The sequence below is a fragment of the Notamacropus eugenii genome, chromosome 6, assembly GCF_028372415.1.
Source record: "Notamacropus eugenii isolate mMacEug1 chromosome 6, mMacEug1.pri_v2, whole genome shotgun sequence".
Lineage (NCBI taxonomy): Eukaryota > Metazoa > Chordata > Mammalia > Diprotodontia > Macropodidae > Notamacropus > Notamacropus eugenii.
Window position 1 is genome coordinate 224,376,193 of NC_092877.1, and position 25,663 is coordinate 224,401,855.

At 36.3% G+C, this 25,663-nt stretch overlaps 1 protein-coding gene across 2 annotated transcripts in view; it reads right to left on the reverse strand.

The window, feature by feature from the left end:
• ITGBL1 (integrin subunit beta like 1) overlaps nt 1-25,663 on the reverse strand; it is a 374,098-nt gene that overhangs the window by 184,886 nt on the left and 163,549 nt on the right. For both annotated transcript variants that reach the window (XM_072622025.1, XM_072622026.1), the window contains 2 exons: nt 23,677-23,817; nt 6,173-6,319 (listed from right to left, as the gene is read on the reverse strand). In XM_072622025.1, coding sequence (XP_072478126.1) covers nt 6,173-6,319; nt 23,677-23,817 — 288 coding nt within the window. The remainder of the gene's footprint in view (nt 1-6,172; nt 6,320-23,676; nt 23,818-25,663) is intronic.

Sequence of the window (25,663 nt, forward strand, 5' to 3'; positions counted from 1 at the left end):
CAGGACATTTTAAAGCATTTCTGTATAAAGAACATTATATGTGTTAGTCGCTCCTTTCCTGGGAAAATAATTAAGGATTCTTCAGAAAAAGTTAGGAACAAGAAGAATAATAGGTTAGGAAAATACAATGGATAGGACACATAAACCAACTGTCAGCCAATAATTCAGCCAATTAGTCTGACTTATTATGACTAGTATAGTCATATCTCTGCATAAGAATCCAAGAAGGTGTTGTTGTTCATTCATTTTAGTCAGGTCCATGTTACTTCATTTGGGATTTTCTTGGCAAAGATACTAGTAGAGTGGCTTGTCATTTCCTTCTCCAGATCATTTTATAAATGGAGAAACTGAGGCAAACAGGGTTAAGTGACTTGCCCAGGGTCACAAGACTAGTAAGTGTCTGAGGCTAGATTTGAATTCAGGAAGACAAGACTTGACTTCAAGTCTGATACTCTTTCCACTGTACCCCCTAACTATCTGTGAAGGCATTAAAAGTTGGAAAAGATGACAGGTGGTAGTGCTATTTGTTTAGGTAAAGAATGGATGAGTTGGTTGCTCCCACCTGGAAAGATGCTGGGATGACTTAGGTACTTTCTGTGCAGTTGAAGAAAGCACTTAAAGACATATAGATAGAACATATTTGTTCCAATTCATACACATTAGTCCCAGTAGGCACACTGTCCCTTTGGGATCACAAATTTGAGCACTGGAAGAGGGAACATTTTATGAACAGGAAAGCTAAGGGAGAGACTGGAGATAGTTTTCATCATTAAAAATGTTTTAGAAAATCTGGCCAATCAAATGAGACATTGAAAATAATATTGAAACATTAAACCTTATGAAAAATGATAATATTGATAAATTCTACAAAACAGATTTAAGCTGTGATTTAAACTTTAGATAAGCCTTCTTTTCACAGCTAAGTGATACTGAAGCAGCAAGAGAATATAATTCAGTCACACACACACACACACACACACACACACACACATACGGGCCTCAAACTCGTGGCCCATGTCACAATAGCTTGTTTTTCAGGCTATGCACACCCAGAATTCCATCACTGACATAAGGGCGGTGAGAATTGTCTCAAGAAGAAAGAGCAGAAATCTTTCTCCACAACGTATGCCTGACAAGGGCAAGACCTCTGTTTACATGGAAAGGAACAGAGAAAGGAGAGGGACCTGCTCTCAAAGCTAACACACACACACACACACACACACACACACACACACATCTTTATAGGATATTGTGTTCTAAGATAAAACTACATTGTATTATTCTTTGCCAAAACCTCAGTTTCCCGAGACTATTTATGGATCCCCAAAGTAAACTGAGATCTGTGGCGATAGATAGGTATACATAAGAGAATTCTAAGTGGTGCTAGCCTTCTTAAACTTTGTGAGACAGAAGTAGCAGACACAGAACTAGCTGAAAACCATTAAGGGCTAAATTGTATGTTATTAAATAGTATAGAGGAGAGTTCAGATCAGGAAATCATGTCATCCTTCTCCTCAAGGTACAACATGATTAGTGAGACTAAGGTAATATTATTTCATGCAAATGGGAATCTGTACGGAATTAAAATTACAAGAATGCAGAGAAGAAACAAGACACAGTGAAAAGAATCCTGTCTGGAGAGAGGACCGTTAGCTTTTAAACCTGCTTTTCCTTAAATTACAGGTCATTTTAATACCTTACTCTCCCCTTTCCACCACATATTCTGCAATCTAATGTCCCTGGCATATGTTTTACTCTTTGCACAGAATACTCAATCTCCTGACTCCAGGCATTTTCCCTATCTATCCCTCAAGCCTCAGAACTCTCTGCCTCTTCATCTCCCCCTAGTGGTTTCCCTGGCTTTCTTCAATTCTAGTTTTTGGGTTTTTGGCAAGAAGCCTTTCCTAGTCTCCCTTAATTTTACTGCCTTCCCTCTGAAATTATCTTCAATTGATCCAGGGCTAATCTTATTCATACATAGTTGTTTGCATATTGTCTCTTCCATAGTCTACGAGTTCCTTGAGACAAGGACTGTTTTTTTGTTTTGGTTTGGTTTTTTTGTCTTTGTATCTTCACACATAATAGGAGCTTAATAAATTCTTGTTGACTTAATTTGACCTGTTCTGTCATTTGTAAGCACAGTTTTCTCATTTACATAATAATGAGCACGATCAGCGGAACTGATCTCTTAAGTCCCCTCCAGCTCTGAATCTGTGGTCTTATGACCATTTGAAAACTCACCAGATCAGCACAGACTGGAAGAAGTCTTTGTGGATGTGATTACATCTGAGTTGCTAAGTGAAGGATGAGAAGGTTTTAGCTAAGTGAGGATGAACAAGAGGGCGTTTCCACTAGTGGGAACAGCCTAAGCCTTGACTGGGACACAGCAAGGTGAGGAATGGTGTTAGACCTACTACCACCTGAATACAAAATACATTTTTGGAAATATGTAAAGGAAAAGATTGGATGACTTTTTAAAGATCCTTAAAAATCCTGGCATAAAGGAGAAGATATGATATGATATCCATTGTGTATCTGCGGGCACAGGAATGATAAATTCAAAAAGATTATTTTTTTTTTTATCAAATGTAGTCAGAATATTTGACAAAACAAAATCTACAAAATGAGTCAGGACTCTATTTAACAATAAGATTAAAAGAGACGTCAGTGTCAGTTAATTATTCCCCTTAGCTTCAGGCTCTAATAGCCACATCTAGGTGAAAGGTAATTCCAATTCAATTTGGAAAAAAGCTATTTTAAAACACCTACTGTGTGGCACTTGCTATACTAAGTATAAAAAGACTTAAAAAATGAAATCATCCATGTCCTAAAAGACCTAAATTCTACATAGTGGAATATAAATTAAAATGTAAATTTAAATTAGATCTGGATGAGACCTGGACAATTATCTAGTACGAGGTTCAATATCTTGTCCAAGATCACACAGGTAGCAAATAGCTTGATCTCCTGATTTCAAAACCAGTGATTTTGTCACTGTCGCAACTACCTGCTGGCAGAAATAGATAATCTAGAATTCCATTTCCTCTGCAACATTACCTGAATAATTCCAGAATCACTATACACAACTGTACCAAGAGAAGAATTCTTCCTTGACCCCCAGCTGGTGTACAGATGAGGCTCTGAAGCATGAGAATTGATGGGCCTTGTAATTGCTTTTTTCGCTAGTGTAACTGCAGCTGCCTTTTTTATTCATAAACGGTAAATCTAATCCTTTAAAAAAATTTCCAATTTAGCTATTCACTTCAAAAATACCCTGTGCCATGGAGTCTTGCAGGTGTAGTGATGTGTCTCACAGAAAGGAGCGATATCTATTGGTCTGAGGACTGGACTGGCAATCCTAAGTCCTTGATTTTCATTCTTGAATTTATTTCAATTTGTTATGGTACCTTGGCCAATCACTTAACTTCTCTATACCTTAATTTCCCAGTCAGAAAAAAAGGGATAAGGTTATTATTTGCTTGTAAAATACTTCAAGAGGCTCAGATGAAAGGAGCTATAAAAATGCAAAGCAATATCAGTATATACTCACTCCTAACAATTTTATAATAAAATATAGTGATGCATGGCTTCAGGATCATAGCAAAATATGTTCCTGGCACCATTAGAAAGATGTGCCAAAATATATATCTTGGCTAGAAGTACAGGATTGCTTGCCTTTTTCTATGTAGAAGTTTGCAAAAGGATACGTGAAGTCTATAACATATATCTGCATATTATCACATGTGAAAAATTCCAATGATTATCTAAAAATAAAGGGCGAATTGCTATCTCTATGAATTTAAAACATAAAGGTTTTTTCTGTGAAGAATTTCTATGGGAATTTCTCATATTCTATGATCTCCCCTCCTTTTTTTAATCCTATCTCAAATGACAAAATAGGATTTCAAAAACATTTTGTTTAAAAAAAAGCTATCCAATACTCCAGTGTCTCTATGATATCATAAATATCAGTATTCCCTCCACAGATGGACATCACTGTCCACCCATTCCCATGCTTCCAAATTCTTCTTATTATTTACTCATAAACATGCCACAAAAGATCCATTCAGCAACGCACTAGGCCTTCTCATGTTCTCTTTTTGCTTTAAATAAAATAACAGAATTTCGGTCTCCTCAGCTTGAAGTATCATATAAAATTCCTAGTTGTGCTTATTTCTTTTTTCTCATCACTACCATGTGATATCACAAGTCAGTTATTATACAGAACTACATACTATTGAGTTTAGCCTAAATACAATGAACTGTTCTTTTCTTTACAGGTCTTTTTTACTCAGAGCATCTCTAATTAGAGGTCTAAAATACTCAAATGGCTATGTGATCTCAATGCTTTGGAAGTACCTTCCCATGATGAAGAGCTCCACGTAGCCATGCCCATCCTGCCCATTCTGTGGGATTTTATTAAAAATTCTCCAATAAATTCAGCATGCTTGAAGTGTTCCTAACTCTCTCCTGACAGCTCAAGAATATCAGTGGAACACACTGTCTCTCCATCAGTCATCTCTCACCCTCAACCAATTAGAGGTCACTATTTCCAAATTCTTCTCCAATCACCATATTCAAAAAGCAACCTCAGCAGATCAGAATTTTCATGGGAATTAGGCCATACTCTAAAACAAAATGAGTTATTGCCCCTACCAACATTCTAAGTTCCAAATACTATTAAAAGAACAAGCTTTCCATTAGTCATTTTCTCCTGTCACTAATAAACAAGTTTTGCCTTTACAAATATCAGCCCAACCATCAAATCCAATGAGATTGCATTGGAAAAACAAAGGCAAAATAGTAGAATGATTGAAATCTATATTTAGTTCTTTGTTTCTATAAGGGAATGCTAATTAAATGTGCATGAAAATAACATCTTGGTTAATGCTCTTAGTTTAAATCTGAGTATGGGGAAATTATGGTGGGACTATTAAGCACAGAAAGTATATTGAGCTTTTGAGCATTCTAGCATAAATAATATTAATAACAAAACCCAGATAAAAATGAAATGAAATTGAAGGTCATCCATAGAGGTAAAGAACAGTTTTCCTCTTTTCCCTATCAACAAGTTCAGTGGGTAACATTTGTAATGACTTCAATTACTCATCACCACAAAAGTCCATTTCACATTTACTTTTCTATTCTCATCTGAGAGATGAAACCACATTTCACATTTTGATAAATCGAAAAGAATGGAACCAGTTTTCTTCCAGGATGGATTTTTCTCTGGCTTCCAATTTGTGTTGATCCAATGCTGGGAACACACCTGAGACTGCATGCTCTCCCCTACAGCAGATGCCAATTCATAAATACCTGTTTTAGACAAAGCTTTTGGCCAAAGACAATAAGCTCCACAAGCAATGTTCTCAGGTCTCAGAAATGTCACTGGGACAATTAAGTGCTGTCATTCATATGCTCTGGCTGGAGAGCACACATCTATCAACATCAAAATTGATCTTACATGAACTTTAAAAATCCTTCACACAAACAATCATCCAACACAAAAGTGAATGAAATATTCCAGAAGCCAAAAGGGAGAATGGCCTGGAGATACAGCAACATGTGAGAGTGGGTTGAGAAACAAAGAGAAAAGGACCAGCATCAAAGTATAGTTGATGAGTATGTTTTCCCCCATGTAGTCTCACTCATGTAGATGCAACTCTTTATTAGTTCTGAAAATGCAAATCTCCTTTCAGGCTGAGCCCTTTGGCCCTGCTCTACCACTGCTACACGTGTATCCAGAAGAGAACAAAGAAAGGAGAAAGAGTATTTTATATACAAAAAACATTTATAGAAAGTCTTTTTGTGGTGGCAAAAAAAAACTGGAAATTAAGAAGATATACAAAATCAAATAATGTTAGAATAATTTGTGGTATATTAATGTGATTGAGTGCCATTATGTAATGAATTAACAAGGCAGATCATTTTGAAGATATATATATATGCATATATAATATATATGTGTGTATGTGTATACATTTATGCATGCATATGTTTATATATGTGTGTATATGTGTATATACGTATGTGTGCGTATACAAACATACATATTTGCGTACACACATGTAGAGAGGGAGAGACAGAGACCAGAGACAGAGAGAGAGGGAGTGAATGAACGCACACACACAGAGTGAAAAGGAACTGACAAAGCTCTGAGGACTTTACTGACCTCTTCCAGAGCAGGGCAAATTGGAACTTCCTTGGCACCTTCTGATGCTATCCTCAGCAGACAATGGGCAGGAAAGGGGATGCTCACATTTTTTCCCAGACCAGCCAACTTTGCAGTCACATCTTCCACAGTTACACTGGCCATGACCTTTAAAATAGCACAGATTATTTTTTAAATCAGAAGTTGTTTCTATTCAAATAATAAGTGTTCTGTGAATCAATATCTTAATTTGGACCATATGTTTAAAAATAGAGGAAAATGTATTTTGTTTAATATTAAATTTCTTAAAAATGAATTTGTATTTAATTATGATGAAGGAATTCAATCCTACTGGATAAAATCAATCTTTTACTAGACAAATTCTGAATTAGTCAGTATGAGAGAAATCCAGTTGTATGTCATTTAATTAGCTCCCTTAGGTTCTAAAAAACAATATATAGGATGGTTATGGTTATGGTTTGGAATTTGATTATCTTAGTATCTTTCCTTCTATGTCCCCATGACATTTAAATTCTGCTAAAAACAATGACTTTGGGAAATAGGAGCCAAATCATTTCATTGTCATTGTTTATGCCTTCTGAGCACCACTCATCATTTGGTTGAGAAGCTTAGTAAAGAGACTAAGCTGAAACCTGCCTGGTATTCAAGGTCTTGCAGAATAGATTTCCTGGGCTTAGGAAAGAGTTAAGACCTTTCTATGTGAAATGTTCATAAGATCAATAAAAAACCCTGGAGCAAAGGACGTTCCCTCCTCTAAGGATCTAATGTACTTGAAAGAAGTTGGTATCACAAAGGAAAGCAAAATGACTGCAACTGGAAATTCCTTAATTCCCACTAAGACCCTTATATTTACTCCTGGGGATGTTAAATAAGTTGGACTTTGATTCTGGGCTTTGAGTTACATCATAGACCTTAAAGTCAGTAGTGCTGGTTTTCTTTTAGCACACCAAGCAGAGAGGGGACTTGAAGAGTTATTTGTAGAGAATAGCAAGTAGGCCAGTGTGCCTGGAATGTAGAATGCATGGAAGGGATATAAGGCATAAGAAGACTGGATGCATAGGAAGAGACCAAGTAAGGAAGAGTTTTCAGTAGCAGAGTGAGGAAGTTCTATTTAATTCTAGAGGGAAAAGGAAGCACTATGGTCAGATAGCTGTATGGAGAATGAATTCTAATGAAAAGTCTTGAAGGAAGATATTCAATTAGAAGACTATTGTAATATTCCAGGCAAGAGATGATAAAGGTTGAAAACAAGGCAGTCACTTATGTAAGTTGAGGGAAAGCAGTTTTGTGGAGAATAAAATCACAAGTGGCATCTTGAGATGAGTGAGATTTTTAAACCACAATAAGTAGATGATGGGATCCTCAATACTGAAATATACCTTTTGAAATGGTATGGGTTTGAAGGGAAAGATGGCAAGTTCAGTTTGGCACATATTCATTTTAAGTCACCCATGGAATATCTAATTTGAAGTATGTAATAGGCAGGTCATAGAGTGAGACTATACTTAAACAAGGCTAGATGTGTGAATTCAGTAGCCTTCTGCATAGTATATCAAGACATGGAACTATTTCAAATGCATCAGAAAAGTCAATGAGCATGAGAATTGGGAAGATATCATTAGATTTGGCAATTTAGGGATCATTGGTGAAGATGGCACAGTAAAAGTAGAAACCTGATGGAGCTCTCCAAATTTCCCTCTAAATAATATTAATATCATCCCTCAAAACAAATTCTGGAGTGGCAGAACTAACAAGACAAAAAGATAAAATAAATTTCCAGCCTAAGACAATTTAGAAGGTCAACAGAAAGGTCTGCCACACTGGGGTGAAAGTGGAGCACAGTCAAGAGCAGGTCATGACTAGTCAGAAGGAGGCCTTGGGGGTGATGGAAAAGAAAAGCAGTGGCTACTTTTGGAGTTCTCAGCTCACAGATGGCAAGGAAATAAAATAACCCGTAAGAAGAAGATTATAGGGGACCCTTTGCTGACAGTGAATACATGACTGTTTCACTGCCCATACTTGATTCCAGGTGGCAGTCCAGGATGATTAGGCATACTAGCAAGCTAGATCATGCAGCTGCAGTGGAACAGGGTCCCTGGTCACAGTTTCAGGGCAGAAAAGAGCACTTTTTGGTCACTCATAGACCAGAGAAAGAGAGAGATTTGTAACCACACTTCTCCTTAAATCATACTACCATGGAAGACCTGAAAATTTATAGACTCACAGAATTATCTCTGAAAACAGCAACATAAAAAACCTGAAGTTTGGCATAGTGCCCCCTCCAAGCCAGGTGCTGAGTCCAACTTTAACATAAAGTTAAAAGTCAAGAAATTGGCTGGAAAATGGGTAAACAATATCAAAAGAACTTTACCATAGAAAGTTACTATGGTGACAGGAAAGATCAAAACACAGATTCAGAAGACAACAAAGTCAAAACTGCTATATCCAAAGCCTCAAAAAACATATGAATTCCTCTCAGGTCCAGAAAAATAATTCCTATATTAGCTCAAAAAGGATTTTAAAACTCAAATAAGAGAAGTGGAAGAAAAATTGAGAAATGAAGTGAAAATAACTCAAGAATAATCATTAAAAACAGAACCAAAAACTTGATAAATTTAGAAAGCACAAAAATACTAAAGAAAATAACACCTTAAAAACAGAATAATATAAATGGTAAAAAGAAGCACAAATATGCACTAAATAGAACTCCTTAAAAAGCAAAATGACAAAAGACGTAAACAAATTTAACAAAGGAAAGAACTCCTTAAAAACAGAGTTAGCCAAATGGGATATGAGATACAAAAGTTCACTGAAGAAAATAATTCCTTAAAAAGCAGAATTGTGCAAGTGGAAACTAATAACTCTATAAAACATCAAGAAATAATAAAACAAGGTTAAATGAATGGAACAATAGAAGAAAATGTGAAATATCTAATTGGAAAGGTAGCTGACCAAGCAAATAGATTAAAGAGAAATAATTTAAGAACTACTGGACTACCTGAAAGCCAGGATTAAAAAAATGCCTTGGCATCATATTTCAAGAAGTTATTAAGGAAAATCACTCTGATATCTTACAACCAGAGGGTTAAATAGAAATGAAAACAATCCATTGATCACCTCCTGAAAGAGATCCCAAAATGAAAGAATCCAGGAATATTATAGCCAAATTCCAGATCTAACAAGTTAAGGAGAAGATATTGTAAGCAGTCATAAAGAAATAATTCAAGCATCAGAGTCAGGAATACACAAGATTTAGCAGCTTCTACATTAAAGGATCAGACGGCTTGGAATTTGACAATCTGGAGGGCAAATGAGCTAACATTACAACAAAGAATCACCTTCCCAGAAAAACTGAACAAAATCATTCAGGGGAAAAGCAGATATTCAGTGAAATAAAGCGCTTTCGGAGATTCCTGCTGAAAAGGTCAGAGCTGAAGAAAAGTTGATTTTCAAATATAAATTTCAAGAAAAGCATAAAAAAGGAATTTTCTCTAATAAAAACCTCCTCTCTCAAATATATAGAGAAATGAATCAAATTTATAAGAAAACAAGTCATTCCCCAATGAATATATGATCAAACAATATGAACAGGCAGTTTTTAGATAAAATCAAAGCTATCAATAGTCAAATACAAATATTCTAAATCACTATTGATTAGGAAATGGAAACTGAAACAACTCTGAGGTACTACTTCACACCTATCAAGTTGGCTAATATGACAGAAAAGGAAAATGACAAATGTTGGAAGGGAATTGGGAAAATTGGGACACTAACATATTGTTGGTGGAGTTGTGAATTGATCCAACCTTTCTGGAGAACAATTTATAATTATGCCCCCAAAAGTTATAAAATCACGCATACCTGTTGACTTAGATATACCACTACTACGTCTGTATACCAAAGATATTTCAAAAGGTGGGGGAAGACCTACGTGTACAAAACTATTTATGCCAAATATTTATGCAATGGCAAAGAATTAGACATTGAAAGATGCACCTCAATTGAGGAATTGAGGAATGGCTGGACAAGTTGTGGTATATGACTGTGATGGACTACTATTGTGCTATAAGAAATGATGAGCAGAATGCTTTCATAATGAACTGATGCAAACTGAAATGAGTAGATCCAGGAGAACACTATATACACTAACAGTAATAATATACAATGATCAGCTGCAAATGACTTAATTATTCTCAGCAATATAATGATGCAAGATAATTCTGATAGATTTATGATGAAAAATGTTATTCATCTCTAAAAAAATAACTGATAGAATCTGAAAGCATATAGAAACATATTTTTAAAAAATGTTATTTCTTTTGAGAGACAAGAGGATCTGTGTTTTCTTTCACAATATGACTAATATGAAAATATGTTTTGTATGACTGCAGATATATAAACTATATTAAATTGTTGGCCTTTTCAATGAGGGAGAAAAGGAGGAAGGCAGGACAAGAAAAAACTGGGACTCCATAGTTTTTAAATGAATGTTTAATTCATTTAAAATTATGTTTGAAGAACATAATTTTAGTTATAATGAAATTGGTAGCCAGATTACAAAAGACTTAGAGCATAATAAGAGGAGAAGAAGTGGAGATACCTAGGTTAACACTTTTTTATGAGGAGTTTAGCTGAGCAAAGGAAGTAGTATAATAGCAGTTGGGAACTTGGGGTTATAGTGGGGATTGTTTAAAGAGGGCAGAGACTTAGGAGTTTATATGCATCAGAGAAAGTAGTAAAAAATAGGAAACGGTTGAGGATTAGAGAAGGCGACAGGGTGTAACAACAAGGACCCTGGCATATACAGGCGGGCTTGCTGTAAAGGTTCTTAGATATGCTTTTCTAAAAGGAAAGCAACTTTTGAAGGGTCAACAATCACTTTAATAGCATATATCTTTATACATATATCACTTTAAGCACATATATCATTCACTTAGTTCAGGGGAAAAAGTCAGGATCCTAAACTTCAGAGAAAATACAAACAGAAACAAAGATCAACAGACAGGGCTTCCAATTGCCTGATAGTAAGCAATACATATATCATAGATCAACAGACAAATCCAACTGTCTGACAATACATACAGAGTTACCAGAGAAAGAAGCATCAACATCTGGGTTTTCAAAACTGGTAGGGGGGACTCCTTAGCAGCTGCCCAGAGTCTCATTTGGGACGAACAGTTCCAAGAGTATTTATACACTTTTCAGAGCCAGAGGGCATCACAACCCTAGAGTAGCAGTGTCTCATCAGAAATTAACAAAAAGATATGGCCCTTCCAACAACAACAACAACAAAAATCTCCCCTAATCAAGCTTCCCTTAATGGGCAGGCCCTTTAACGGGCAGGAAAGCTCTTTACCTCTCATTGGCATTATGTTGGGTGGGGGTGGGGTGGGGAGGATGAGCTAAAAATGAAAGTAGGTTTTATACTAAAGTGAAAAAGAAACCATTGGAGTTCATTGAGTAGGGGAGTAGGATGGTCAGATCTATACATAGGAAAATCACTTTGGAAGCTGTTGGGAAAGGCTCAAAGACAAGAGAAGCCTGAGGCAGGGAGATCAATTAGGAGGTTACCTCAATAATGCAAGCAAGAGGATCTAAATAAATATATTGGCTCTATGAAGAAGTAATAGAGATAGATTGACGTAAAAGTCATTTAAATGGGAAGATATTTCTCATTCATTAATAGGCTCATGAGACCTGCCTGGGTCACATGGAACTCTGAGTCTCATGGAGCCTATGGTGGGAGGAGTTTGCTGAACAGGTGGAATAGAAAGAAGCAGAGGTGGAACAGAGTTGAAAGGAAGTTAACCATGAAAGCAGTCAGAGGTAGGAAGGATGTAGGCAAGCAGGCAGTTGGCTAGTGTGAGTGAGAGAACTTGTTTGTGATTTTGTTTAAGAGAGCCTGCTTTTGATTTGCTAGCGGAGGAAGGTTTGGGGATGGTGTTATTCTCTGCATTATTATTGTGTATAGGCTTTTATTACTATGATGGATTTGACTTTCTGGTGTCTGAATAAATGTTTAGGTTTTGTCTTCCATGTGGAGAGTCTGTTGTATTTTGCAATTCAGAACTGTGCCAGGATATTCATGGCCACCATAGGTACTATGAATATCACATTGGCACTAGAAATGACAAGTTGTGGTGACACTGGATGTATGAGATGAAGATGAGTGAAAAAATAAATCTTCCACCAAGATTGTGAGATTAGGTGATTGGAAAGATAGTGGTACCTTCAATAGTAGTAAGTATATTTAGGGAAAGGATGGTTCAGAGAGAAAGGTAATATCCCTGAATTCGTGAGCAATTCATGCCTACTCATTTTTTGTATCTAACTTCATGTCACCTAAAAGGAAGAGAGGGAACATGATCTTCTCATTGGTCATTGCTTCAAGCAGAAAGTCTATCCTTTGGGTGTTTCCTACCCTTGTTACCAAGCAGGAAACAGGAGATGGACAAGTTGGGGTAAGGATGTGCAAAATTTTTCGAAGAGTACCTCTGAAGCTGCAGTTAAGTTAGAACTACCCTAACGAGCTTAGAATTTTCATAGAGGAGGGACAAAGCAAAACAACTTTGAAAGCGTCTCCTCACTCTTCAACATTATTCTCCTTCAAATACTTGAAGATCACTCCTCTCTTCTCCAGATCAAACATTGCTAATTCTTCCAACCTATCTCCATGAAGCACGGTCCCTAATCTTATCATCCTCTTTTTTGCTCTCTGCAAGCATTCCATTTAATCATTCTCTCAAAATGCGGCATTCAGAATTGCATGCAACGTTGCTGTTGTTATTTCAACAGTTCTGCTGAACATCGTACCTTTCTTAAAGCAGCCTAAATTCATGTTAGCTTTTCTGGTTCTGGCTATGAAACATTGAAATACTGATATGCTGTATTTCATGCCCAGCAAAATCCCCAGATCCCCTTACTTTAATTAAATGAAAAGCAGAATTGCAGAGTGCTATGCATAGAATGCTGGATTTGAAATTGGACAATCTGGGTTTCAAGTGTGGCTCTGAAACTTACTAACTGTTTGACCTTGGACAAATCGGTTACTTCACTGAAGGCTAGTGCCTCCAGCTGTAAAATGAAAGGGATGCACTAGGCAATTTTTAGGGTCCCCTTTAGCTTTAATTTCTGAGGTCTTAGAAAAAAAGTGATCAGTAATTCTATACACAATATTTAAGCAATGTAAATATGACTACCTAGACCTAGAAAAAAAGTCATTTAAAGATTGAATTCTTTTAGAAAAATGCCTTAGAATAATCAGTCCTCAGAATAATATGTACATTTCAAACACGATATAAAATTTGTTTCTCCACAACGTACTTAAAACTATTCCCTTGCTATTACAAATTCTACCATATTGTTTTGAGGAAGGAGGAGTGGATTAAGTTAAATAAACAAAAAAATAAATAGTTAAAGTACTAAAGACTGTACAGGTTTCTAGGTTCCAGTGGCCCCAAAATGCTTGAAAGTAGGAGGCTTCATTTCGAGAACAGCTCGACCTGATGTCAGAGAGCCGGACAAAGAAAGAACATGTTGTCTTTTCTGGGAAAACTAACACTTTCACAACTCAATTAAATAGAAGTTCAATCTGGATATCCAAAAGGCATACTCTCTATTAAGAAATGTAAACAAGAGACTTACAACAACAGCAGAAAAGAAAAAAAGTTTTAAATAATTTTATAGTGTTCATGGGGATACACACACACACACACACACACACACACACACACACACACACACACACACACACACACAAAGGTTTTGACTGCTCCTGGGGATATCCAGAAAATTATTGCTGATGAAAACTATTAATAGTGGTAGGTGCCATTATTTTAAAACGAAGGTGCAGAGTACCTACCGCTGTGGTATACGTAAATCCATATTTAATGGTAGATGATTAATATCTGATGTTCATAACCATCTCTATTCCTTCTTGCTCTTGGATAAAGTAAATGAAATAGCCAGACAGCTAGTTAAAAGGGGAAGCTAACTGAGTGGGTGTCAGATGGAACATAGACCAAAACATTTCAAATATCATATGCTGTATTCTAAGGAAAGTTATCTTCTTTGCTGTGAATCTTTAATGTTATTAAAATTAATAGCATCTTTGCACTAAGCAATGGAATTTTGGTGGGAGATGGGTGGGAAGGAGGTGGTCTGGACCTTTCATTTCATTCATGTAAGGAAGCTGCAATATGGAATCCTCCTCTCTTGATACATGCCATCAAAATCTCTGCAGTTTAGAATTTTAGAGCTCCTAGCAATCACTGAGATGTTAATCACTTGCCCATAATCACACAGCAAGGGTATGTCATAGGCAGAACTTGAATCCATAGCTTTCTGAATGGGGAGGTGGAGGAGGAATTCCATCTACTATAACATTATAAGACTCATATAGAAATAGAAACATTTTTTTTAATCCAAAAAAATGTTAGAAGTTATTTAAAATGCAATGTAGTGGCACATGAAGAACGAAGACATATTGTGGAACTTATGGGTCATGTGAACAATAAGATGGAGGACCACACATTTTCTCTGATCCTCACAACCTCTCAGATGTCTTCAAAACAGAAATTATATTCCAAAGATCAAAAATAATATAGCTTTATGGAGAGGGCACTAGACTTTGAGTCAAGAGACCTGAATTCAGATCCCTTGTCTGTCATTTACTATTTGTGTGATTTTAGGCAAGTCACCTAATCTCTCTGAGTTTCATTTTACAACTTTATAAAATAGGTCCAACAATTGCTGTCCTATCTATCTCACAAGAGTGTTGAGATTATTAAATTAGGTAAGGTACATGAAAGAAGCAGATGAACACAAATATCTTTCCATTAATTGCAATTCAATAAGCATTTATTAACCACATTTCTCCATACCTATTAAAAACCCAAGAAAAAGAAAAGGAATGAACAGAAGAAGAAAGGAAGAAAAAGAAAAAAAGAAAAAGAGAGAGGGAGGCAAGGAAAGAAGAAAGGAAGGAAGGAAGGAAGGAAGGAAGGAAGGAAGGAAGGAAGGAAGGAAGGAAGGAAGGAAGGAAAGAAGAGAGGGAGGAAGGGAGGAAGGGAGGAAGGAAGGAAGGGAGGAAGGAAGGAAGGAAGGAAGGAAGGAAGGAAGGAAGGAAGGAAGGAAGGAAGGAAGGAAGGAACAAAGGAAGGAAGGAAGGAAGGAAGGAAAGAAGAGAGGGAGGAAGGGAGGAAGGAAGGAAGGGAGGAAGGAGAGAAACAGACCTTATTTCAAATAGTTTACACTCTACTAGGAGGAAACAATATGTGCACAGATAAGTCTATACAGAAAATATCAAGTAGGCAAAAAAGTCACTGATGAGTGTTGGGGAAAGAAATGGGGACATGAACATGAAAACTGTTAGAGGGGTGAGTAAAAGCTGGAGGTGGCACCTGAACTATCCTTTAAAGGAAGAGGTAAGTAAGGAGAGCATCCTAGGCATGGGGGAACTGCCTGTATCAAGGCAGGGTGGCAAGAGACAGAATGTTGCATATGAAGATTAGTAAGTAGGTTAGTTTGGCAGGAACATAAGAGTGCATAAGAGGGATTAATGGGTAATCAATCTAGTGTATGAGATGGGAGAGTGAAAGGGCTTCAGTGCCAGAGGGAGAAATTTGCATTTTTTTCTAGAGGCAATGGAAAGTTCCCCCAAGCTTCTTGAGCAGTCTAGTGACACCACTGTAATCACAGCTCAGTCTCCTATTACCTTTCCCCTGGACAATTACAACTTTCTAAATAGTTTCCCTGTCTCCCATTTCTTTACTTTCCAAGTAATCCTACAAAATAATCTTCCTAATACATAGATTTATGGGCACTATCTTGTTCAAATACTTTTTTTAGTGACTCCCTATTTTCTAATGAATAAAAAAAGAAATACTTTAGCTCAGCATTCAATAAAATTCACTGACTCTGGTCTGAGTTCAAGAATTCACAATACATCTCTTCATCCAGTCTGAACTTCTCACTCTTACTCCATTTTGTCCTCATTTCTACCTACTCCATGAAAAGTCATCCCCATAACTTGGGCCATGACCCCCTCTTTTCAGGCAGCACACTTAAGGCATCTCCTTGTCAGCCTCTGACCCTGTAAACAATTATTATTAGTAAAATATTAGAATGCAAGACTTCTAGAATCTCTAGCTTTCTTAAACACTGATCTTCAATGCAAACTCCATGAGGCCTTTCCTGATCTGCACACTCTAAAATCATTTCACATTCACTTTATATGTACTGTGTATTTTTGAGAACAATTATTTTATTCTTCAGCTGAGAAAAGTGAGATCCAAATAAGATAAGTGAATCAAACGTCGCAGCTAGTAAGGAGAAAAACTGGGATTTGAACCTGGGGTTTTTGAATTCTAACACTAGCATTCTTTCCATAAAATCCCACTACAGTAAGGATTCAGAGATTTATACTACTTAGGTATAACTTTTCACATATATAAAACTGGTTTTATACCAGTCCATGACAGAAGCACAAGAACTATTTTGGGGAAAACATGATAGATTGAGAAGATTAAAGTATTGGTCAAGAGAAGACATAGCCTAATAACAAGGGCACTATACTGGGAATAACATATCATGGTTACATGGTTTCTGGAACCATGTAGACCAGTGACAGAACCAAGTGGTTCTACCACTATACAATCATAGGCAAGCCACCTGATCTCTATGTTTAGTTTCCTAAAATGAAAGGGCAGAAGTAGATAATATTTTAAGAGGCAGTATGGTATAGTGAAAAGGTTTCTGGATTTGTAGGCAAGAAATCTACGTTGAAATTCATTCAGAGATGCATACTGGTTCTGTAAATTTAGGTAAGTCACTTAGCTTCTCTGTTTCCTCAGTTTCACCATCAGTAAAATGCAAAGGTTAAACTCAATGACCTCCTTTTCTAAATTCTACTATAATCCCTTTGAACTCTCAGGTTCTATGTTCTAAAGCATGGTTAACCACTTTTGTGTCATGGGCTCCTCTGGGTAAAGTCTATGGACTTCTCAAAATATTTTTAATACAAAAGAAATATTAATGCATAAAAATTTACAGGATTACTAAGGGAGCCAATAATATTGTTCACTGCTCACGTCACTTTCAACTCAACTCTTTTTCCGCCTGTTCCATGTTCCCTCCAACTGTATCACACACCTTCAAATGGAAGTCTTTTTTGTTGGAATTCTCAAAATGTTTCCATTAGGTATGATGTACCTTTTATAATAGCTTCCTCATAAAGTCTGGAATCTGTCTTTCCTCATTGTGCATTTTGTTCTTACCTCCTGATGGAGACATTGCTTCCAAGTATTCCTGTCCTAGGCACACTTCTAGAACACTGATCAAAAAGTACAAATCCTTTCATCCTCCAAAAGTCCACAAAGTGCTCTTTGGGTCAAGAGGAACTTGGGAGTGGGGGTGGGGAATGAAGACCCAGGCAAAGCCTTAGCTTTTGAGTCTTAGTTCACACCAATGTATGATTGATTGATTCAACCAAGGTGTATTCAGAGAAAGGTATCAGAGAATTAGAATTTGTCAGTTACCTAAGAGGGTGATTAACTAAATAACCTCCCCATACTTTGAGCCTTTACTGAATTGATTTGAACTAGGAAAATCAAGAAAGACTCTTCATAGGGGGTAGCACCTGAATTAAACTTTGAAGGAAGTTAAGGATGCAAAGAGGAAGAGCTGAGGAATGAATCTGTGCTCTGTTTGCATAAATTTGAGACCTGAGAGTTGTCTCCATACTATGAAGAGTCATCCAAGGCATCTTAACTTCAGTAAAGATAAGAAACAGTATCAAATCATAACTAGTGAGATGATATTTTAACCATCGGAATATTGGACTGACCTATCATTCTGGGCAGGTTTTGTCATTGCTGAACTTTGAGGATTCTAGAGATTCTGAATACCTCTTAGTATTACTGTACCACTATCTACCAAACTATTCCTGTACAACTTCCATTTTAAACTATGCCACACTTTTAAATCATGCCTCATGAATTTCTTAATTCAACTAGAATATAGTCAATGGGATAATGCATTACTGTAAAATCATTTATATAAATATGATAACAGGAAGTTACTTTAGACATGGGCTCTTAACCCAGACCCTGTGAATGTGTATATTTAAAAATACATATACCTGATAACTGTATTTTGATATAGACAGATAAAACATAGAAAAACATTTACAAAACCTGTACTCTATGCCATGTGATGTGATAAGTGCTGGAGATACAAATCCAAGGAAACAAGATAAGTCCTTCCTCTCAAGGAACATATCCATAACAGAGGAAGACCAAACATAAATGATAGCTGGAAGGACAAAGAGGTATGGGAAGAAGAAAAGGAGAGGTACCAATGTGGAAAGATGGAGCCATCTAGAGAGTAAGTTGAGCTGGATTTGAAGTGAGCAGCATGTCTGGACCTCTCATGAAATAAGAATCCATCAGGTCAACAACCAGTACAGTAGGTCTTACTTGATTGAAGTGGGGCTGGGAAATGTAAAAAGCACCCTGGTTTCTGGGTCTGCCTTGGTCTCCTCTTCTCCTTCTAATTTATCTTGGTCACAAGGAGCACCTTATAGACTTTAGAGAGTGAGAGGATTTGGATGTTTTTTTCATCAACGTCCAACAGTATGCCTACAACAGTAATGGCTTGAGACAATGTCTGTATCTGGAGGTTAGGACAAACTGGACAAGATGAAGAAATGCAGATTTAAGATCTATGAGGAACCTAGCATAAAAGGTCCACCACACCTAATGGTAACACCTTGATAATTCTAGCAAGAGGACTTTCACAAGTAATGAGGTTGACTTCACCTTCTCTTAGACTCTGTATATACCTGTGGTAAAATATGTTCCTAACTTTTAGGGAGATGATTTTGTACCAACTATACCACCGTAGTAAATATCCATTTCAAAAGGCCAGTTAAGTTTTGCTGACTAATTATATGAACTGAAAATAACAAAAGAAACATACCAGTGAGCCACCTGGGACCCTGATGAGATGGAGTAACTATCTCTCTCTGGGATGCAGTCTGCTAATTTGAATTTAGGCAAAAGAGATTTACTGCAGAGCTTTTGTTACACAAATAAGCATTTATTAAGTGTCTACTATGTTCCAGGAACTGTGGAAAGTGCATAGAATAAAGACAAAAATGAAACAGTCTTTCCTCTCAGGGATCTTACAATTTCTTGAAGGAAGAGACCATATATACAAACAAATATATGCAAATGTATTCAAAGGAAATGTCAAATAGTTTTGGAACATGGGGGCAAAGTACTAGCAACTAGGGAAATTAGGAAAGGCATATCTTGGAGCATGGAAATTAAACTCTTCTTTGAAGAAAGCTAGGGATTGCAGGAGGTGAGGATAAAGATAGAGATCATTTTTGGAACAGGTGGCAGTTAGTACAAAATCATAGAAGCTGGAGACATTTCATTATGCATAAGAGGCAAGTAGGTTCATTTGGTTGGAATTACAGAGAGTAAGGGATGATCAGACTCAGTGGGTGTTCTTAATGTCCTGTCAATGAGCTTATAAATGGTTTCCTTTGTGATACTGTGTATATTTTTTATTCTGAAAATTGGTCCATAGATTTCACCAGATTGCTGAAGGGGTTTGTGACGTAAAAACAGATGAAAAACACAGTTCCTTCAAGTGATCCTTAAATAGCATGGACTGACAGCCCTTCACCATCCTGGCTGGATGCATGCCAGCTGAATAATAACATTGTTTAAAGAATGGTGCCCCTCAAAGGCAATTATAATTTCCTCCCTAAGTCTTCTCTTCCCCACACTCCAAGATTATCTCAATTCTATCAACCAGTCTTCATAAAGCATGACCTGTAATCCCTTTACCTTCCTAGACATCTTTCCATGAAAGATGTCTAGGATATCAATACCCTTCCTAAAATGGATATAGCACAGATGTGGTCAGCCAAAGTCAAAGAGATCAGAATTCTCACCTTGCTCCTTTGGGACACTATATCTTTCTTTATTCAAGATCATACATTTTTTTTTTGGCTGCTAGATCATAATGTTAATTTATGTTAACTAAAATCCTCTAATGTCCACTAAAATCAAACTGCCAGATCTCTTTCACATCACAAACAATAACACATCATTGAGAAAACGCTACAAGTAAGAGACAGGTATCTTCTTGTTCATTTTACTTCTTCCCTCTTTTTTTCCCAGAGAGAGGTTGAGATAAGAAGAAAAAAAGACTAATGGAATATATGATTGGTTTACATGGTTTATGTTTCAGAATTATTATTACTTCACTTATGGACTTCTAAATTACAAGAATGTTTGCTTTATATTGAACAGTTAAACAAGTTTGCAATCATATATCCTCATGGGAAATTGTTTGTTTTATTTTATTTATTATTTTGACACCTTTTCTTAAGGCTGCTTTATTTTATGTATGTATAAAGTGTATTTCCAGATTTGATCTAACATATAATATTAATGCAAGCACATTGTAAAGTGATATTAAAAAAGTCTTAGTTCAAGCCTCACCCTGATCAATGAGGCAAACTCAGGAAAAGAAAGTTAAAAGGATTTTATTTAGCACCCCAGGCAATAGGCGTAGAGAAAGTTGGGTGCCACTGGCCCAGAATTCAGAATTGCAACTGCAGGGTCTGCTTTCATAGAAAGGAGAAAATAAACTCCCATATAAGGCGAGACAATAATGATTGGCACATGCCTTCAATGAGGAGACAATGAGGACATTGGGTCAGTGCTGCTTCAGTTTCTCCCCCATTATGGTACCGACAGGATAGAGATGGAATCAGTGCAAATGGCTGAGGGTATTTTCCAGACTGCCATTTCCTATAGGCTATTTGTATAGGCACCCAAAGCATAAAGGTTATGGGATCACTCAGTCTGACTTTGCATGTTGACTACTCTGAGTTTTAAAAATTAATTTTATTGATTTGTTTTGTTTTAATATCACTTATATGTCCCAACATAACACTCTTCCGTCCTCTCAAAGAGCCATCCCTTATAACATAGAATAAAAAAGAGGATGAAAAAACAGGTCAGCATAATTAACCGAGATATTGAAAAATATATGACATTCTCTGTGGTTTCACACACATATGCCTAGTCTCCTATGCCTGAGAGAAAAGGAGGAGGTCACTTCACATATCTCTTGTGTGGGGCAACACTTGGTCTTTACAGATGCATTGCACTCAGTCTCTGATGTTTTGTTGTTGTTGTTCTTTGGATTTACATGATCATAATCATTGCTACTACTGCTTTTCTAGTTTTGCTCTTTCATTGTGCATCAGTTCATAAATCTTTCTGTGCTTCTCTGTATTTATCATGCTCACTATTTCTTAGAGTGCTGTAATAATATCCCATTATACTCATGTATTACAACTTACTTGGCCATTTCCCATTCAATAGTTGTCTACATTTTCCCCAATTCTCTGATAATAAAAAAGGACTGCTATAAACATTCTGGTATATATTGATTGGGTCTTTTGTTTTTTTATCATTGACCTTCTTAGGGTAAATGCCTAGAAGTGTACTCTGTGGGTCAGAGAACTGTGGATCGCAAACTGAACCCAACTCCCTCCATTTAGGTGAATTGAGCACAACTCCCTCCATCTTATGTAAGCATTAGTTCACTAATTAAAAGATGTCCTTGCCATATTCCCCACCCCAATGACAGCTCCACAAGAACATCCTGTGTGAAAAAGAGAAACTTCAAATGTTCCCAAATTTGAAGAATAATCTTAATCATTCATGTCAAGGAATCTCATCTAACCAACCAATACTTGTAAACACCCAGTACTAATCTCCATTTACCCGAAGTCTTTCTCTTCCCTTTGTGGATTAAACATAATTCACTTTGGACAATTAGGTGGCACAATGGACCTAGAGAAATGGTGGCAAAATGACACTAGATTCAGGAGGACCTGAATTCAAATCCACCATCAGACACTTATTAGCTGTGTGACCCTGGGCAAGTCACTTAACACAGTTTGCTTCAGTTTCTTCATTTGTAAAATAAGCTGATAAAGGAAATGGCAAACTACTCCAGTATTTTTGCCAAGGAAACTCCTAATAGGGTCACAGAGAGTCAGACGTAACTTGTAAAAAAAAAAAAAAATACCCTAAAAGCAACTGGAACAATTAAAAGGGAAAATGCTGAAGCAACAACTATTTAGCTACATACTGAAAAGAATAAAAATCTTAAAAGGGCATTCACTTAGCAATAGGAAGTTCAGACAGTAACTAGGAAATCCCCCACAAAGTACTATGAATTCTCCAAAGAAAAGAGCCCTCAGAGATGGGAAGTCTTAAGCAGCAGGGCCTCCTATAGCAATCCTCTAAAGTCTTTGAAGTTGGATATTTACATCTAAATAAAGCAAGTCTTTTATCTGTTTCTCTGCTGGTAACCTTTCAAAGGAACAAATGGAGTTTCCTAACTACACCTCAGCTGGTCAGACAGACTTATGGCATGTCTCAGTTCAAAAATAGAACTAGACAAAAACTCATAATTCCATTTTAGTAATCAATATATCTTTCATAAAATATATCACTCCCTATGTATTAAGCCAACTTGAATCCTTATGTTTTAAACTCTTCTCATTATAATAAGACTGAGCAGAAAGGTAGTTCTTTGCAATGCTTAAAATGAATCAGATCCTTAAAATTCTAAAAAATATATAATTTTTTTATTATCTTAGTCACAGGGGTGGGGAACCCTTAGGCTCAAGGCCAAATGTGACCCTCTAGGTCCTCAAGTGCGGCCCTTTGACTGAATCCAAATATGGATTCTGACCAAAATTTGTAACATGCTAACATGTTACAAGATTCATGGTAGGACTTCTGACATTATTTCCCTGGGTCCTATACTTGAAGCCTTCTAGGAATGAGATTTTGTTAGCAAAATGAGAGGCAATATAGGAATAAGTGAAGAGCTGGCCTGACTTGGAGTTAGGAAGATATGGGTAGATCACTTAATTTCTCTGTACCCTCAAGCAATTCCTCATAAGGTGCAAAATAGTTGCCCATCTCTACCAGTGGAAGAAGTTTCAATATCGGGAGTCCACCATACACATGAAAGCAAAGGTACGAACAAAAATAAGTATAAATAAATGTGAACAGTAGAACAAGGAATACCTTCTACTCTTGGGTCTCTGAAACAAGCTATTTGTGCCATGGATTTTCTGAACTATAGGTGATTTTAGATATCACTTAGTAAAACTCCCACCTTTTACAGAGAAGGAAATTAAGATCCAGGAAGCTTATGAGACTTCTCAAAGAGCAAACAATTAGACTAACTTTGATAGTATAAGCCTAGTTTCACAAAGGTATGGCTAAGTACCTAATAGAAGGTTACTAAAGAGACTACCACTACTGAGAAATCTACATTCATCCCAGTTCCACTGAGAATCCAAACTAACACCATGACTGAGTTCATATAATATCATTATTCTAAAACAAAAATTAGGAGGCTATTCTAACCACTTAAGGACAACTGCATTTTACCTGAACAGAAGTCATCAGAATATCTATCATAGACTGATCTACAATTTCTTTCATCACATTCACAGGTGTCCCCATGAATGTCTCCCCAGTCTCCTGTTGGGTCCACATCATGGCAAGAGCATTCACCACACACACATGTTCCTGTGAAGAGAAAAACAAAACAAAACATGGTATGTATTAGTCAGTAGATCAACTCAACTTAACCAATAAAATGAAACAGTTGAGTTTTTAAAGGTGGGTGGCTGCGTATATGAGGATTACAAGGAGCAAGGCAGATGTCTCCTCACAAAGAGAAACAATTCCAATGAGGAAGAAAAAGAAGAGTTGTCTGTAGAAACTAAGGTGGATGTTCAGAGAACTCACTACCCACTTAAAGAATAAAAATAAAAATACAAAACATAGGAATGATGATAGGTAACAGATGCTGAATGCAAAGGTGTAGCATAGTCAGGAATACCTGCCCAATATGGCTAAGAACAACAACAAAATTTGTTGATTTGTGTGTGCGTGTGTTTTTAAGCTCCATTGTGGAAAATAGAAGGATCAAAAGTAGATGCTTAACATTCAGGATGGATAAAACAAATCACCTGGCACAGATGATCTTTGGAGACTGAAAGAAGCCTTGAATACCAAAAGAACTAACAGATGTGTATCATGAGCTCTGGCTCTCTCCATGATCATGGAGCTCAAAAGTACCTCAAGACTAGGGAAGGTAAATATTCTATTTTATAAAGAATAGATTAGAAACCAAGGAGCAAACATTATCTCTAACGGGGATAATCTAGAAGCCATTCCAGTAAGCTCAGGGTCATGAATCAAGGATGTCCATTATCCCCATTATTATTCAATACTGTACTAGAAATTCTAACTATAGCAATGAAACAAAAAAAAATTGAAGCAATAAGTACAGGCAATGAGGAAGCAAAACTATCACTCGTTGCAAATAATATAATGGAATACTTAGAGAACCATTCAGAATCAATTAAAAAACTAATAAAACAATTAACTTTAGCACAGTTGCAGGATATAAAAGAAACCTATAGAAATCATTAGCATTTACATGTTTTATCAACAAAACCGAGCAAGAAGAAATAGAAAGAACTAATCCATTTAAAATAATTATTGACATTATAAAATACTTGTGAATCTATTTGCTAAGACACACAGAGGAACGATATGAACATAGTTATAAAGCATTCATCACACAAGACAGATCTAAATATTTGAAGAAATAGTAATTGTTCATGGGTAGGTCAAGTCAATATCATAAAAATTAAAATACTACATACGTTGACTTACTTATTAAGTGTCATACCAATTAAACCATGAAAGAATTGCTTTATAGAGATAGAAAAAATAAAAGTCAAGACTAACAAGGGATTCAGTTTTTTAAAAAAATGTGAAGGAAGGGGGCCTAGCAGTCCCAGATCTCAAACTATATTACAAAATGGTTACATTAAAAACAATTTAGCATTAGATTAGAAATAGAGTAGTGTCAATGGAAGACACTAGGTTCACAATGTGAAGAAACAAATAAGCAGAGTGGCTCAGAATTTGATAAATCCAAAGATCAGAACTATGGGAGCAGGAACTTACTATTACACAAAAAAATTCTGGAAAATTTGGAAAGGTGTAATCTGGTAGAAACTAGGCATCAATCAATATCCCACATCATATATCAAGAAAAGCTTAAAATAGGTACATGATTTGGACATAAAGGGTGATATCATAGGCAAATCTGGGGAGCATAGAAGTTACCTATCATATCAATGGATGGAAAAGAGTTCATGACCAAACAAGAAAAAGAGAGGATCAGAAGAGGTAAAAATGAATAATTTTATTTACATAAGTCTTAAAAAGTTTTTCTACAAAAAAACCTTACATAGCCAAAAATAGAATAAAAACAAGAAAAATATTTCAGCAGGTTTCTCTGATGAAGTTCTCCTTTCTCAAATATGTAGAGAACTAGCTAAATTTCTAAAAGCAA